Source organism: Chroicocephalus ridibundus, chromosome 18 (genome assembly GCF_963924245.1).
Source record: "Chroicocephalus ridibundus chromosome 18, bChrRid1.1, whole genome shotgun sequence".
Classification (NCBI taxonomy): domain Eukaryota; kingdom Metazoa; phylum Chordata; class Aves; order Charadriiformes; family Laridae; genus Chroicocephalus; species Chroicocephalus ridibundus.
The window spans coordinates 3,793,178-3,809,931 of record NC_086301.1 but is presented as its reverse complement, the minus strand read 5'-3'; the positions used below and the strand labels follow the sequence as shown (position 1 = coordinate 3,809,931).

The 16,754-nt window shown below is 59.3% G+C and overlaps 1 protein-coding gene across 3 annotated transcripts in view; it reads right to left on the bottom strand.

Moving 5' to 3' along the window:
- SORL1 (sortilin related receptor 1) overlaps positions 1 to 11,833 on the bottom strand; it is a 53,091-nt gene extending 41,258 nt beyond the window's left edge. For 2 of the 3 annotated variants that reach the window (XM_063355232.1, XM_063355233.1), the window contains exons 1-4: positions 10,836 to 11,098; positions 1,149 to 1,265; positions 716 to 841; positions 24 to 185 (exon numbers count right to left, since the gene is read on the bottom strand). In XM_063355232.1, coding sequence (XP_063211302.1) covers positions 24 to 185; positions 716 to 841; positions 1,149 to 1,265; positions 10,836 to 11,048 — 618 coding nt within the window. In that variant the 5' untranslated portion in view covers positions 11,049 to 11,098. Of the gene's footprint in view, positions 1 to 23; positions 186 to 715; positions 842 to 1,148; positions 1,266 to 10,835; positions 11,099 to 11,740 lie in introns of those variants that run through there. The other variant, XM_063355234.1, reaches the window with a different exon arrangement.
- Positions 11,834 to 16,754: the final 4,921 nt, after the last annotated feature.

Sequence of the window (16,754 nt, the reverse complement as noted above, 5' to 3'; positions counted from 1 at the left end):
CCCGTCTAAACCACAGTGCTCACCTGTTTTTTAGGATGAGACCTGTCAAAGCCCAAGAGGAGGTTGGGGTTCCCGGCATGCAGGAGGAGGTCTGCCGCTCTGAAGGGAATCGAGAAGCCCTGAATATTGTTGCAGAAGTCAGTGGTGATCCAGAGGTACGGGACGAAGGCGTCTACGAAGATATACTGGGAAGAGAGGGGTCGATAAGGAAGAAAGCAAGCAGGCGGTTAGCCTCCAGGAGGTCAGAGCTGAGCTCGGGGAGCAGTAAGCAAGGTACATGTCCCGGGGAGCCTTTGGGAGGGCAAGCTCTGGAGGGGAGGACTTTCCCTGGCCCAGTCGCCCCCTCTCCCGCCACACTCCGATGCTCCTGAGCATCTCGGAGCCGTAGAGGAGGTACAGCAGCATGGCTGGCACGTCCCACCTCTGCCTTGGGGACCCCCGGGATGACCAGGGGGACTCTCCCAGGAAGCCAGAGGCCCTTGCAAAAACTGCTTTTGGTCCCCATCTGTGGGAGGCGTCCGTCCCTCCCTGCTGCCGTAGCAGAAAGGCCCATGCACGCACTTGCCCCGTGCAAAGGCAGGTTCTCAGCGTGACTCACGGACGCAGATCGGGGCGGCCACACACCCGGGTTCCCTGGCCCGAGGGCTGTGCCATCACGCTATCGGCAGTGATACACTGCGTACAAGCCGCACTGGAACCCCTGCCACATCCTTACCCTCTTGTTGTCTGCCGGGCTGTGGTAGAACTGGGCGATGGCCACCTCGCTGCCATTTCCCCCACTGAAGCTGAACCTCTCCGAGATCTTCTTAAAACTCTTGCCATAGTCGTATGACACGTAAACCTGCAAAGGAGGAGCCCCAGCGTGAGGAGCACAAAGCTCTCGTTCCCCTTCTGACAGATGTGGTTAAAAATTCAGAAAACTAAAAGCGGGGGACAGTTTAGAAATTGCCCGAGCCAGCCTTTCACGGCTTGAACCTGTGGGGCAAGAGAGAGGATAGTAAATGGTGTTTTGTGTGTCTCTGAACTCAGACTCAGGGGCCTTTCTTCCCTCTTCCCAGCCCAGGAGAGAAAGGCAGGTCGTAGCTCGGCAGCCGCCAGCACAGAAACCACGAAGGCGCCCCAGGACAGAGCCGGGTTGCAGAACTTACGTTGCTGTTTTTGGGACCCAGCAAGGACAGGCTGTCTCTGGCCAAGGCCACGATCACGTTGCTCTTCTCTCCCGCCCAGTGGACGACCATCTGATTGTGGGAATCGTTGAGGCTGACCTGCAACGCCAAGGAAATGGGCACCCTGAGCCACAGCATCGCCCGCAGGGACAGTCAGAGAGCAAACACCCGCTCGTGCCGCTCCTCCTCAGAAACACGCAGACTTTGGGGAAACTCATTCAAACCCGGGGCAGAAGTTGAACAGGCCAGAAGGCAGAGGGGCGCCGTGTGTCAGGCTCTTCAGACCTCGGAGGGGCCCAGGCTGTGCTCATGGGCACACTTGGGGCGAGCTCAGCTCCTGCCTGGAGAACTAAAAGGCAACAGCGTAGCCCACCGCTATAGTGCTAAGGGCTCTGCCTTTCCGCTTCCATTTTCCGAGATTGCTGTGCCATCATCCCACTCCCACCTCCTCCTGCCATCTCATTGAAAGCAGAGCCAAGCGAACCAGCGGCCGCTCAGCATGACGAGGGTTACACTTAGACCGAGGCCACCTCAGCGAGGTATTCATGCGCTCACTGCAAGCCACCAAGAGTTAAAGAGAAGGCTTCCCTGGGGAGTGATGTTTGAGAACAGCAAAGCAGCATCTCCCATGAACACGCTGGCAAAATGCGTGTGCCTAAAGGGGTTAGTTTTCCCGTTATTCGTCCTCAGATAAACAGGATTCAGGGCATAAGAAGTACGAAAATTAAAAGCAAGGACCAAGAAGTGATTTCAAATCCAGGCTGAACAGGTGAAGGGCCACGGGAAACAAAATCACCTTTCTACAGCGACTTCTTCTGTACCCTAAAGGACGTGCTGGTTTCCAACACAATCACAGCCACATGCCGTCCCGTCATTCCCCGTGCACGCATTGTATCTGGCAGTGCTGTAACAGCACCGGCCATGAAGGGACGGTTTCTAGGGAAAACTATCGGAGCATCATCAACGGTGGGAACTGAAAGTGCAGGAGCCTCTGGGCAAACCCGGTGCCCGAAACGACCGCTGCCTGCGTGCAGGCACAGCCAGCATCACTGGGGACGCTGGGTGAAGTTTCTCCGACACGGACGGGCACCTCAACGGCTGCAGATGCGGCCGCGTGTGCTCAGCCCACGGCTGGTAACCCCTAAGCTCATGTCCTTGGGAAGCTGTCAAACACAGGGCTAAGTCTTTCTTAGGCCTGATACCCTCTGGCTCCCTGGGATCAGCTAGGAGCCAGTTTAACCTCCGCCAGCGACTGGCAAGTAAAACGCTTGGAAAAACTAGATCTTTATTCTGGAAGGGGCGGGGGGGCAAGCAAAGCAGAAGCCTTCAAATCCCTCTTATGCAATAGGCTCACGCAAGGGGGAAAAAATTAAATAATCAACAACTAGCAGGGGGGGCAGCGAGCAGCCCCCAGGGCCGGTACCCCCGGCTGCACCCCCATCTGCCCAGCCAGAGCCCCCCCCCTCCGGGCAGACCACGTCGGAGCGCCCAGATAGCAAAGGCAGCGGAGATTTAGGTCAGGCGCTACAAAGCAAGCCAGCGGTAGCCTTGCGCACCCGCCGGAAAAAAGCAGCAATGCTGTTTGAGGATGCAGGGACACGGGGCGGAGAAGAAGGGATTGGTGCTGCCCACCCAGGCAGCCCGCATACAGCCTCGGGGCTGGAATCCGGAGCGGCTCTGTGCTCCCAGTCCCTCTCCCGTCCCGTAAAAGCAGAATAACCTCATCTCCATCTCCGACATCTGTATCAGTTATTTTGGGTGCAGCTTTTTTTTGGGTTCCCAGCCACACCCAGGCTGAGGTTGCCGGTTCAGGCAGAGGGCTAGGTTTATCAGCCTGTCTAGAGCTGTGTTGTTATTTGGAGGAGGGGGGCGGAGATAGAGAAGGGGGGAGCCCGTAGCATCGCATTCAGAAACAGAAGCGAGCGACCCTGCCCAGGCTCCCTTCCCCGGGAGAGGCCCTCCAGAGGGAGATTCGTCCGCTGGTGTAGACGTGCCTGAGCATCCCTGCCCTCCCCAGCTCCTCTCCGCCGAGAGGGGCTTCTCACCACCTCCGTGACAGTTTCAGTAGCGCTTTGGGGTGTTTTTTTTCTGCAAGAAATCTGACACTAGGACAGTTTCAAACCAGGAAAACCACAAGAGGCTCCTACTTGTGCCTTGCTGTAACCTCAGCACTAAACCTGTACAGTTTTCTTTTTTTCCCACAGGCAAGAAGAGACAGCAAGCTCCCGAGAGACCCCTCCTCTGAGCCGGAACACCTGTGAGGTGTAGTGAAGCCCAAAGGGCGGTGGTAAGGTGCCTGGCTCAGAGGAGCCAGCTGAGCCTCGTTACTCATTAGGAGCCATGTGACCTCAAGCAGCCTAATTAGGGCAGAGCCCCTGTATAAAGGCCAAACTGGGCACAAGCAAGGTTTGGCTCCCTGGTAGGAGGGAGAAGAGCAGCAGTGAGTGCCGTGGGGCTCCGCTCAGCAGAAAGCTTAGGAGCACCTAAAGGCTGCTGCAGCATATTTTACTAAGGGGTGTAAAGAAAGAGAAGCCAGCAGAAGGATGCCTTACGCTGTAAGTCCCCTGAGAAGTGCTCGTGCAATAGCATCTCAGGTTTAGGAGCCTCACACATTCGTCTCTGCCAGCGGCAGCCCTGCTGTGGCCCTTTGGAGCTCAGGGGAGAAAGGAACGGCACCCCGAGCCTTTGCTGTCCAGGCAGCAGCACTGCATTGTGCCCCATGTGAACAGCACCCGATGTTCCGGTGACCGGGACATTTTATGTGAAAAAACTTTTGCAATAAGGCCATTGTTGTCCCCGACACGAGTAACACTGCCCTATTTGCCAGCAGGAGGCTCATTTGGCAGGAGCCCACGGTCACAGACTCCCCCCCCTCCCCTGATGGGGGAAACCTTCCCCGGGAGCCGATGTAACCTACGAACGAGCAATGCCCTGTGCCCAAAGGAAGCAGCAGTTAAGTTTAAATTCCCCTTAACGGGGAAGTGTTTTGGTCTTTGCCAAGCGATTAAGTGTATATGAAATATGCATGAAATTTTAATTTGTCCTCCTAATATGTAAGGTGCCAAATGAAGTCCAGGAGGGGAGGACGGGAGCCAAGACATAGCGGAGGCTGCTTGTAGCTGTAGTTAGTGCTGCTAGCTTTGCTCATACTATATTTTTTTGTTTTGGTTTACAGAATCTTCCAATAAATGGACACCCCACAGAAACCGAGCAAGAAGACAGCCCCTAGAGCTGCCATCCCGCCACGGGAGCACGTCCCAGAGCAGGTAAGAGCTCCCGCAGGGCTCAAGGGGCACAACAGGAGCCCGAGCGCTCCCAGGCTGGGCTGGGAGGGGGAACGTCGTGCGGCCGCGTGGTGCTGCGCCGAGACCGTGGCAGTGCCTTGCCGAGCCTCCCGAGGCGACGTCCGTCGGGAGGCGGGCGGAGCAGGGTGCGTGGCGTGCGGTGCCGAGCTCCTCCAGCGCCGAAGCAGGCTGGGGAGCTACCGGTGTGCGTCGATGGGTTTGCTCTGTCAAGAGGTCCGGCTCTGGCTATGGGGCTCGGACCGCAGCTCAACCCAGGCTCTCGTTATTAATCAGGAGGCGACGGGGCGCGACTGCTTGGGGATTGAGGCTCAATGCTGTAAAATGGAGGGTGTGCAGGAAAAGGGCTCCTAGGGAATAGTGATGTGTTTTTCCTGCCCTGGTTACGTAACTGGAAATGGGATGCTTAAAAACCAGTGCAGCTCCTGGGAAATTTCTGATGAGTTAACAGGTTATTACTACAGCTAGATAAGTGACGGTATCGGAGAGCAATGGGCCTCCGCGGTTGCAAGCGGCTGCCGAAGCCGTCAAAGAAAGCTATAGCTAAAAGGGGTCTGAAGCGAAGCCGCCGCTGGGTTAGCACGGGGATTTAAAGGATAGGTGCTCTCACTAGTGTCCTCGTCATTTCGGCTCGCTGGAAGCCGCCGCGGACAAGCTTTTGTCCCCGTTTTCTCTGCCTCCCCCCACCCCGGCAAGGCTTACGCAATAGCCCAGCATCGAGGATGAGCGTCAGGGGCGGCTATTGCATTCCCGGCGTGCCGCGTCCCCCGTGCGCTCCCGCTAAAGCTTCATTACTGTACCTTCTGCTCTGCTCCCGAGCATCTGTTTCTAGCCCTGCCACGATATTTTAAAATACAGTCTGTGCCTGCCGTAGCGCTGCCTGTGGCTCGCGCTGAAAATGCCAGGGTCTGAAATCATTGATATGAAACACGGGTGACTCATCGCGGAGCGCGCCAGGCCCATGTTAATTGTGTTAATACTGAAATCATCTGGTGGCAGAGCTGTTTTCCCTCTGCTACCACCAACAGAGCTCTCAGTTAGCTGTTGTTTCTAGGAGGAAGGAAAAGGGTAAGGGAGGGGGATGGCAGAGGCCGGAGGCCCGTTCACCACAGAAATAAGCAGATCCCTGGGTGAGAGGGTCCCGGAGGTGGGTTCTCTTTATAAATTGACAGGGAATTGAGGCTGCCCCGGCCAATTTGGGTGAGCGCCGACGAAAGCCACTCCATAACCGAGGCACGGGGGAAGGCTGCAGAAAAGGTCTAACGTGCTGCCGGTGAAGCGTGCCATGAGCTCGTCATTACAGCTACAGAAAGCTTAAGCGATGCCCCTGGGACACCGCAACGCTCGCTTAGTCCGACAGCGGGGTCCGTGAGGAACCTGCCAAAGGGAAAATAAGGAATGAAAACACCAGTACCCTTTCCAGGTGCAGCAATGCTGGGAGCCGGCAAACTCCGGCCCAAAAGCAGGCGCCGGGAGCGGGGAACGTTCCCGGGGTGGCGGGGAAAGGGGCAGGGATGCCCCAAGGCCAGGCAGACGGGGCGAGGGCGGGGGGTATCTGCCGACGGCAGGAAGGGTTAAAAGGACCGGGGGTCCCGGAGCGCCTGCCGGCCCTGTGCCGGGACCTGCCGTCACCAGCCAGGGCACATCCAGAAGGTTAAAGTCTAATCTGGGAAGGTCTCTGCCGGGCTGGCAAACTAGGTCAAAATTAACTACGGTTCAGTTCCGATGCAGCATGATTGATGTCTCCGCTTGCATAGCTGGACGGCACTGACCCTGCCAGGCGCTTTCCCGTCTCCTCTGAAGGAAGAAGGGCTCTTTGCCAGTTTGCAGGCTGTGAGGGAAGGGAGCTAAGGTGGGCTCTCTGTGCAGGACGCGCTGATGGTGTTAAAAGAAGAGAAGCTTCAGCTCTCTGTGCTCAGGCGCTATTTTGATGTGGCGCTAGCAGTATTTTAGGGTAGCTCGCCAGCTGCCGGCCGGTGCCCACCACTCTAGGGGTGATGAGCGAGAGGATGGAGCTCATTTGCCGGGGAACGCATTGCTTCCTTGGTACTCCGCAAGTGTGCGGTGCCACAGAGACAGAGGTGTTAACGTCTCCTGCACAAGGTCAATGCGGTGGCGTTATGTTAATGGGAGAGGAATTCTGCTCGGCTGTCTAGAGAAACTTCCGTCTTAAAGATAAAGATCCCTGAGTGGCATCACGCTGCAGCGTTGGTTTTAATCTAACAGAGGCTGGGGTAGCGTGTAGGAGTCCGAGCGCTAGCAGCTGAGGAGATCCCCTTAGGTCTTCATCAGTGTGGAGCGGCGGGGGTGTCGGGGTCAAGCAGGTGGGCTGATAAAAGATGATTTAGTAGTAAATGGCCTGGAATTGAAGAAAACCCGGTCTGCTTTTCCTCAAAGGCAGGACTGGTTAGCGCCAGGAAAGAGGAAGCTCAAGAAAGACAGAGTAGGTCCTCCCGGGAGGGAAAGAGAGGAGCTGCTGTGCGGGTGGGCAGCAACGCCGGGCGCGGGGACGGGGAGGCACAGCGGGGACGGCCGTGCGGAGGCCGGGAGCGCGGGGACGGCCGTGCGGAGGCCGGGAGCGCGGGGAGAGGCCGGAGGCCTCACAGCGGCAGCAGGGAGGGCAAGCTGGCCGCCGCAGGAGCCAGCAGCAGTTAGATAAGATGTCTTTTGTCTCAGCGCGGTTTAAGGCTTAAGGTTGTGAGTCGTGTGCTTTTGGGGGAGGTTTTGGATAAGCCCTTTTCCAAAGAAGGGAAAGGTTTGTCTGCAGATAAAGGTGGGACCTCTGTGTCTGTATTAGCAGCCCTGCAACGTGAATGCTGTCCATAACCGTGATGCTCTCTCTTGCCCCTCAGGACCGGCACACAGAGGCCTCCTGCCTCGGCGCTTCTCCTCGCTGTTGGCAGCGGCTACGACCCGACACTCATCAGACGGACGGACTCACGGTCACGGAAGACGCTTCGTCCCAGCACGCAGGTAGGCAGCCACGGCGGCTCGTTTTCTTTTCCTTGTTTATTGCATTGAAGATAAATCCTCACAGGCGATGCGGTTCGTGGCCGGCTTTCCCCCAGGAGGGGGCGGGATTTATGTGGAATGGTGGGAACGTACTCGAGAAATGTACAATCACGGTGCCAAGTAATTGCATCCAGGTGTGAGTAGGGATGCGCAGGCAGGAGTAAGGAGGTCGTTAAGGGCGGGCAGGAGATGAGCCACTGCCTCGGTAGCCAGGGGCTCGCGCAGGAAGAGGAAGGCAGGGCGCGGCGGTTGCCGGAAGGGGTTTGGGGAGCGCCGCCGGCCCCGGGGGGGCATAAGCAGCAGTTGTTTTGCTTTGGGGATGTTTCTCTGTTGTCATTGGCATCCTAGAAAAGACCTGTCACGTGTCGGTGCCTGCTTCGTTACGGTCCGTCCATTGTAACGCTTGCCAAGAGTCCGGTAGAGGTGAGGGTGGCGCAAGGGAACAAAACCCGCTCTGTCTCGAAGCTGACGGTCGCTGGAGTCGTGCGTTCAGTCTCTTGGTCGCCGGTGTTTCAGAGCCAGAAAAACCCGGGCAAAATCACGAAGGCACAGAAGTGTAGGCTACCGGTCTTGTTGTTTGTTGAGGTTCCCAAAAAATGTTGGTGTAGCCAGGCGTGGAAGCGGCGCAAAGATGCGATCGGTGGTGAGGATCCGGAGGAGCAACCCAAGTAATGTTTTGTGCTTGTGTCTTTGGTATCTAGGGCAAGAGGGCTCCGAGCCTGTTGCTGATGGTGTCGAGTAAGCTGCGTTCGGCTCCCGAGGAGCCACAAAGGTTTTGGACTTTCTTCCCCTCCTCGATTGCAGCCGGGGCGACGGGTCCCTCCCTCCGGCTCCGGTCCCCTGGTGACATCTCCCGTGGCGGCAACCGGCAGCACCAACCTCCCGCACCCCACTTTCCTGCGCCGCCGAGCCGGGGCTCTGTGCCGTGCCACGAGGCCGCGCGGGGACCTCAGTCGACAGCAGGGGAAGGGCAGGGAGTTTTGGGGCGCGAGCCAGCACATAGCATATGGCCGAGCGACCTGCCAAACGTACATGAACAGGTTGCGCCCCAGATAAGGGACTGCAGCGCACGGCAGTAGGATGCTCGATTCAAGCACCGCCCCTTACGATGATGTCCCTGAGAGAGGACTGTTTTTTTGACCATGCGGTTTTACGCTGGTAGGAGCATCAGAGACACGGAGAGGGGGGGACATGGGTATCGGTCGGGGCTTGTGACGAGGTGTGAGACTTCCAAGTAGCGTGTTACGCAGCTTTCTGGCTTCCCGGGTGTTTGTAATGCTGTACGGTCTGATCTGCAAGGGGGGCTGTAACACACGGGCTCCCTCCTTGTATCTTTGATTGCCGCACTGTATCGGTCGGGAGAACTCGGAACTGTTGTTCGGTGTCAATAAACTCTTCTTGGTGACATGCAGTACCTCGGCTGTAAATTTTGTGCGTCCCGCCCCGAAGCGGCGGAAGGGCCGGGTTTTTTACGCTAGTCTGAAACCGGGCGCCGAGCCGCCGGCGAGAGCGGCTCCGTTCCCCGGGCAAATCCCCTCTGAAAGCTTCAGGCCACAAGAAAAAACCAGACAGCCGCAGACCGTAGTGAAGTCCCACCGCTTCCTATTAGTCCTGTTCCGGATAGCACCAGGGTTACCGCACCCTCTTAGATGTGCCACTGCACGTCGGTGATAGAGGACGCTCGGCCGAAGCAGCTCTCTCCCTGACCCCGGCAGGTGGGTTAGAGGAAAGCCACAGGGAGAGGACGAGGGAAAGTGCTATAAATGTCTTTCAGTAGATGGAGAGACAAGCATGATGGTTTTTTTCTAAAATGGGGTAGATGTGTGATGCTAAAAACAGCCAAACGTCGAGGAGGTAGGGGAGGCGAAGCAGATTGTCCAGGGGAGTAGGAACAGCTTTTCCCATCCTCTAAGCGGGGGAAGAGGAGCAGGGATCTAGGAGCAGCGCCAGCCCCACGCGTGCCCCTCCGGCAGCCCTAGAGCCAGGCCCGCCTCGTGGCTGGCTCTTTCCCATCCTACAAGTAGCAAAAAGGGGAAATTATAGGGCCCCCAGAAAGGAAAGCAGTAGCGAGGAGGCAAACACGGGTGTCACTGAAGGCTCGAAGCCTCTCCTGGAGCGCACCCCGTCCCCCTGCGGGCAGGTCCCCCCCACCCCCCCATCAGCCTTTCGGGCACGTGATGGGACACAGGCAGCGTAAGCAAGGAGGGTCAAGTGGGGCAACTTAGCATAGTGTAGCGTGTGGAGAGGTAAGGAATTAATTAGAGTCTTAAAGGCTGAAGCTGTCCCTAGCAGGCGTCCAGGCAGCCCGAGTGTAATTCTGTATCACCCTGAAAGCAACGGTTTCCTGGAAAAGCCGGGAGAGAGGGGAGCCCTGACAGTCCTGGCAGCAAATTTCACCAGAGAATCGAGCTCGAGCAGGGATACTCTCAGAAATAGCAGTTTCTATGTTTTGCTGCGATGAGCAACTGCTCTCCCCCTCTTTTCAAGGAGCGGTGGAGGCTGGCTCGCAAACGCAGAGCGGAGCCCTTCTGACGGAGAAGGGCACGGTGGCTCACACATAGCAATGCCTTCTGCCAGAAGTCACCTCCCTCTGCCTGGCATCCGAGCGTAGCCGTGGTCCACACCAGCATCTGTAGGTGATGAGCCCTCGCCCACCCGCTCCCGGAGGGACTCGCGTTCCCATCCGGCGAGCCGGCGCGTGCCCTCGGCCACCTGGCAGCTGCCGCTGCTAGTCTTGTTGGAAACGAACCAGCGAGTGTCCAATGCCAACCCGACAGTGCCAGTAGTTTGAGATGGATCTGGGAGAAAGGGGGGGAGGTGGGAACAGCTGCAGGCAGAGCTCGGCAAGGTCTGAACGTTTGCCACTTTGTGAGCGGAGCAAGTCGCGGGCGGCGAAGGAGCGATTAGACGGAGCCGGGGCTGCTTCGCCAGCAGCCCGCATCCCCGCCGGGTGCCGAGGGGATGCCGGCCATCCCCGCGCGCGATCCGCTCCGAGCCCTGCACGCCTGGAAGTTGTTTTCCCAGCAGCAAGTGTGCGCATACACACACACGCGCAGGCACACACGCAGACCCCCCAGCCCCGCAGCGGACGCGCGGGGGGCTGCGGTCCCCGAGGCCGTGGGGCCGGCTCCCCACTCGCGACACTGGCACCGCGGGGCGGGGACACAGGCGACCCGCGGCCGCGCGGGGGGATGGCGGCGCGGTCGGTACCCCAAGTCCGCCCCCCCGGGAGGGGGGAAGCGCCGCTCGGGCGTGATGTAACGCGTATTTTCGGGGGCAGAGGGGGGGGCTGCACCGCACCGTCGTGTCCGGCCCCCTCGTGTCCCGTCCCGTCCCCCCCCGGGGTCCGGCTCACCTGCCCGTACACCTGGATGGGCTCCGGCGGTCGCGTCGCGTCGCGGCGGCTCCGCGGGGTCTGGGCGGCGGGGGCGGGCCGGGGGGCGCGCAGCAGCAGGGCGGAATGGCCGCCCGCCGCCGCCGGCAGCAGCAGCAGCGGCAGCAGGAGCGGCAGGAGCCGGCGGGGGAGCGGGGCGGCCCGGCGCGCCCCGCCGCTGCTCGGCGTCGCCATGTTCGTGGCGCCGGGGCCGGGCCGAGGCGTGCGGGGCCGCGGCGGGGCCGGGCGGAGCGGAGCGGGGCCGGCGGGAGCGGGACGCGGCGCCGCCGCCCGGAGAGAATGTGCAATGGGCAGCGGCCCCGCTCCGCGCCTCCCCGCGCCGCTCCGCGCCCGCATCCCGCCCCCCCCCAGCGCGGGGGATGCTCGGGGACCCCCGTCCCCGCAACCGGGCTGGGCCAGCGGGTGCGCTTCGCTGGGGTGGGGGGGATGCTCGGGATCCGGGTGTATCGACACGAAAGTTATTGTAAGGAAATGGAGCGAAATGAAATGAGATGGCAAGTCCGACGGAAGGAAAGTAAACGCAATGAAGTCTAAAAAGATAAAATAAGGGAGTTGCAGCCTGTTCTGTTTGGGGGATGCCCGAGGTTTTCCCGCTGCGCCCCCAAAGCAGCCTAGCTGCACCTTGTCTCCCACGCACACCCCTTGCAGCGCGTGCCCCCCGACCCGGGACGTGGGCCTAAAGCACCCCGGTACCGGCGGAAGCGGCGTGTTTGCCCGTGCAGGCTGAGGTTTAATAGCGTCGCAGGCCCAGTCGTCACCGATGTCACGCGTGGCTGCGCAGGGGGTGAGAAACACAAGAGGCCCCGTAGGGAGCGTCAGGCAGGGAGAGGGTAGCGCGAGGCAAGCCTGTTCCGGGGGCGGCGTACCGGGAAGGACCGGGTCTCGAAACGGCGTTTCCAAACAAAGCCCGCGTCTCCTCTGTTGACGTAGCCGGCAACCTGCATCTCCTACTGATGATCCATTGCTCTCGCTATTTGTCCATCAGTTTTGGGATGGGTGAAAATAGATGGCACACCTGCGGCTGCACGCGCAGGTCCACGTGTCCTTGGCCGGCAGCTGTTGCGCACGTGTGGAGTAACCGTGCACCCTGTGCACAGGGTCCCTGTCACGGTAGGAACGTCCCAGACCCAAGTTGGCGCTGCCAATTGCGGCCGCGCTCCCCGCAGCATCCGGGCTGGGAGCACGAGGCCTTTCTGCGTCGGGACCTGCCGGGAGGGAAAAGGGGTGCATGCTCTCTACGAGCGTTACCCTTCCCTGTGTGTGCAACGAGGTGGGATGTGCCGTCAGAGCAGGCTCGCCAGCGCGCGTGCTCCTCTCCCGGTGTATCGATCGTGTTGATCGAGTATTTTGAGCCAGGTGAGCAGGGATAGACAGGGGAGATTGTTGTCCCAGCACTGCAGGGTTCTGGACACTTTAATGCCGCTGGTGTCCACAAGGAGGGGGGTGGCCCACAGCGTGGGATCCGCTCAGTTTGTGGCTTTGAACCTCTTACAGCGTTGTGGAAGCTCTGTGCCGCTCGTGTCCAATCCCGGAGGTCCCGCTCGCACTATGCGCGCCTGGTTCCTTTTCTTTTTCTAAGTCATTTTATGGTCAGCGTCTTTGGTAGTTCGGGCAGTTCCTGTTGCGGAGCGATCCCCGGGAAGCCCCTGTCAGTTTTAAATGTCTACCGGTTTCGCGCAGGGATGTGTTTTTGAACGTTGCCTCGAGGCTCCTTTCTGTGCCTTACATTTTGTGAGGAAGGAGAGTAGCTGTAAAAAACTTGGGTTTCCTGTAACAGAAGATTTATAGGGTCTACGTGGTCTATGTGCATCGGGGAGATTATTCTGCAGGTCAAGAGCATCGCTTGGTGTCTAGTTTCTGTTAAGCATTATCCCGGAGCTGGGGGGCCGTTTCGGGTAAGCGGCTTTCCCGGCCATCGGTCAGACGCGCCGCGAGGTCGGGTTCTTGGCCAGGGCGCAAGGAGAAGAGGCTGGGGAGGGACCCACCGGCAGGGCGGGCAGCAGCGTAGGCTCTGGTCCTTGTCGCTGAAGGGGTGGGTCGGGTGCCACGAGGGGCTGCGTCTGTCTCTGGATGGGGAGATGAAGGTGTGGATGGATGTCGAGAGGAGAGAGGAAAAGGTGTAAACGATTTCATACGTTACGGTGACAGACTTCCCCCCGGTTCGGTTCCGGTAGCTCTCAGAGCCCTCCATCCCAATTTCTGTCATTTTCCTACCTGGGCAGAGCTGGGAAGGCGAGCCCCGTCCCACCGAAAAGCGGGAAGCCGGAGGCCCGCAGGCATCCCTCCAGGTCCTCCCACGCCCTCTCCCGGCCATTGCGCCCAGCAGGAGGGTTCGAGCTGTGCCAACGGAGCGTCTCTTTCCACCCAGGGTAAAGGTAGCTAGCTGTGCGCTCGCCCATAAAACACTCAGCATAGGTAATGTGCCTGTGCAGCCCTCGTAACTCATCGGTGTGGCAGAGATGATGTACGGTTATGCAGGGACAGCACAGGACCAGTGCCAGCGGCCGCAACCCTGATTTATCGGGGCGGGCCAAAGCGCCGGGCTCCCGGGCGCGGGGACTTGCCCGGTGTCGCCGTGGGCCACGAGAGACAACTCTCACCCCTCCCTTGTAGAGAGCGACTTGCCCCGTCCTTGCCCAGGGCTCGTGCGGTCATACCGAAGGAAGTCATTGTAATATGCAGCGTTTTTGGCGCTGGGCAGCACCGTGTCCCGGGCGTTAGGGAGCAGGGGCGGGAAGGGGGAGCGGGGATGCGAGGCGGAAGGAGGGCAGCGCGTCGGCGCCCAGGGGAAGGGAAGGAGAAGGGCCAGCTCTGTCCGCGCTCCCCGCGGTCAGAGTCCCGCTCTCCTGCCGGCCGGAGGGTCCGCTCTGCGGGGCTCCCTCTCAGGCTTTGCAGTCAGCGGGAGGCGTGGGCTCATCTCACGAATGTGCTTAACGGGAATATACGGTCTGCGGTTCCCAGGCGGTTCGTCTGCATCCAGCCCCGTTCACGCCAAGCACTAGGGACTTTGCTGGCTGCACAGATACGCGTTACGTGACTTGACCGGCCGAGATCATGCCTTGGGAGTGTAGGACGGTGCAAGGGAAGCGAGAGCATTGCTTACTAATGCTGGGTGACCCTCCGTCTCTCGCGTTCGTCCCCTTCCTCCCTGCCGTTGGCGCGGTCTCCTTTTGCTGCCATGTCAAGCCGGGCAGATCAGCCGGAGCCACGTCTGCCGTGACAGGCGGGAAAGGGGGTGACCGTGGGAGACAAAGGGAGCATTGAGCCATGCAGGTTGCCTGGCCCCAATTTGTAAGCCAGAGCGGTGTTTTCTGGGCATCGTCTCGCTGCTAAGAAAAGGCCTTACACGCTTTGGAGCCTGGTTTGTCTCAGAGGTGCCGAGAGCAGACTAAGGGGTTGCATGTCCTCCGCCTCTCGCGCCGTGCGCTCTTCCGGTATTTCTAATGTTGTCGGGAGCGCTGTAAAGAAAATGGATGTGACCCGGCAGTAAAGGAATGGGAGTTTACGAATCCTGCGGACAGCCCCGAGGCAGACACGCTCCCTCTTATTTCGCTTGCCGTCGTAGCAGAACCATTGTCCAGAGCTTTCCCCGAGGTGTTTTCACCTAGAAACCTAGTGAGTGTATTTCAATTAGTGAGTCAATACAACGCTAAGCCCTTCTAATAGAGCTTGTATAGGTCTCGATTCAGTGTAATGTCCCTCCGGAGGTCACGGCGGTTGAGGGCAGAGTCAATAAGGGAGTTGCGTCGCGCCGGAGCCCCTACAACCGGTCGCTCTCCGGAGCGGACACAGCGGGCGGGCAGGACCCAAAAAGGCCGTGCCGTCGTTTCCCAAAAGCAGCGCCGCGTCCATCCTGCCACCCGCGAAACAAATCTACCCTGCCAAATTGCCCCCCCCAAAGAAGGAATAGAGGAGAGAATAGAATAAGAAATAGCAAGAAATGAGGAACCGGCCTTGTGTTAAACGGAATCATAGATTCACAGGACAGGAGGTTGTAGAGAGGTGGGGGTTGGTCTCTTCTCCCAAGGAACAGGCGATAGGAGGAGAGGTTGCACCGGGGGAGGTTTAGATTGGGTACGAGGAAAAATTTTTACACCGGAAGGGTTATTAAGCGTAGGAACAGGCTGCCCAGGGAAGCGGTGGAGTCACCATCCCTGGAGGTATTTAAAAGACGGGTAGACATAGCGCTCAGAGATACAGTTTAGTGATGGGTTCTGTCAGAGCGAGGTTAACGGTCAGACTCGATGATCGGACAAGTCCCTTCCAACCTGGGCAATTCTATGACTCTAGGATTTAGGTTGGAAAAGACCTTTAAGGTAATCGCGTCTGACCGTTAACCTAAGGGTGCCAAGTCCACCACTAAACCTCATCTGTCGGCATTACATCTACATGTCTTTTAAATAGCTCTGGGGATGGGGACTCCACCGCTTCCCCGGGCAGCCAGTACCGATGCTCGACGACCCTTTAGGTGAAGGAATTTTTCCTATTAACCAATACAAACCCTCCCCCCGCGCGACTTGAGGCCGTTTTCTCTCGTCTTATCTCGTCACTCGTGAGAAGAGACCGACCGCACCCTCGCTTGAACCTCCTTTCAGGGAGCTGTAGAGAGCGAGAAGGTCTCCCCTCAGCCCCCTTTTCTCCAGGCCGAACACCCCCAGCTCCCTCAGCCGCTCCTCGCAAGAGTCACGCTCCAGACCCCTCACCAGCTCTGTCGCCCTTCTCCGGACTCACTCCGGCACCTCCGTGTCTTTCCTGTAGCGACGGGCCCAAAACCGAACACAGTATCCGAGGCGCGGCCTCATTGCCGCCGAGCGCAGGGGGAAGATCGCTGCCCGAGTCCCGCCGGCCACACTATTCCCGATTCAAGCCAGGACGCCATGGGCCTTCTCGGCCGCCCGGGCACGCCGCCGGCTCACACTGAGCCGGCTGTCGACCCACATTGCCAGGTCCTTTTCCGCCGGGCAGGTTTCCGGACGCTCTTCCCCAAGCCCGTCGCTCCATACGGGGCGGTCGCAACCCAAGTTCGAGACCCGGCCCTTAGCTCCATCTAACCTCACACCGTTGGCCTTGGGCCATCCATCCGCACTGTCTAGATTCCTCCGTAGAGCCTTCCTACCCTCAAGGAGATCGACACTCCTGCCCGACAGGCTTACCGAGGTTGGACTCGATCCCCTCGTCCAGACAATTGATGAAGATACCGAGCAGAACAGGCCCCAGTAGCGAGCCCCGGAGCACACCGCTCACGACCGGGCGGCGACTGGATTTAGCTCCGTTCGCCACAACGCTCGGGTCCCAGCCCTCCGGCTTTTTTTGGTTTTTACCCGGCGAAGCATGCGCCCGTCCAATCCGCGAGCGACCAGTTTCACGAGGAGCGTGCGGTGGGAAATGGTAGCAGAGGCTTCAATAAAGTCTAGGTAGACACCGTCCACAGCTTTTTCCTCTTGTGTTTAAGCGGGTCGCCTTGTCACAGAAGGAGAGGAGGTTAGGCAAGCAGGATCCGCCTTCGTAAACCTACGCCGACTGCGTTCGATCGCCCGGTCGTCCCATACGTGCCGCGCAATGGCACTCGAGATGATCCGCTCCGTAACCTTCCCCGGCACCGAGGTCAGACCGAGAGGCCAGTAAATCCCCGATCCCTCCTTTCGGCCCTTCTGGTAGATGGGCGTCCCGTTCGCTACCCTCCAGTCGACCGGGATTTCCGATAAATGACAGAAAGCGGCTCGGCGAGCACCGCCGCTGGCTCCCTCCGTATCATCGGGCGGATCCCACTCGGCCCCAGAGACCGGCGCGCGCCTCAGCGGTGTAGCAGGTCGGTCGCCCTTTCCCTCCGGGTTACCGGGGCTTCGTTCCGCTCCCCATCTTCCGGCTCAGGGGGCCGGG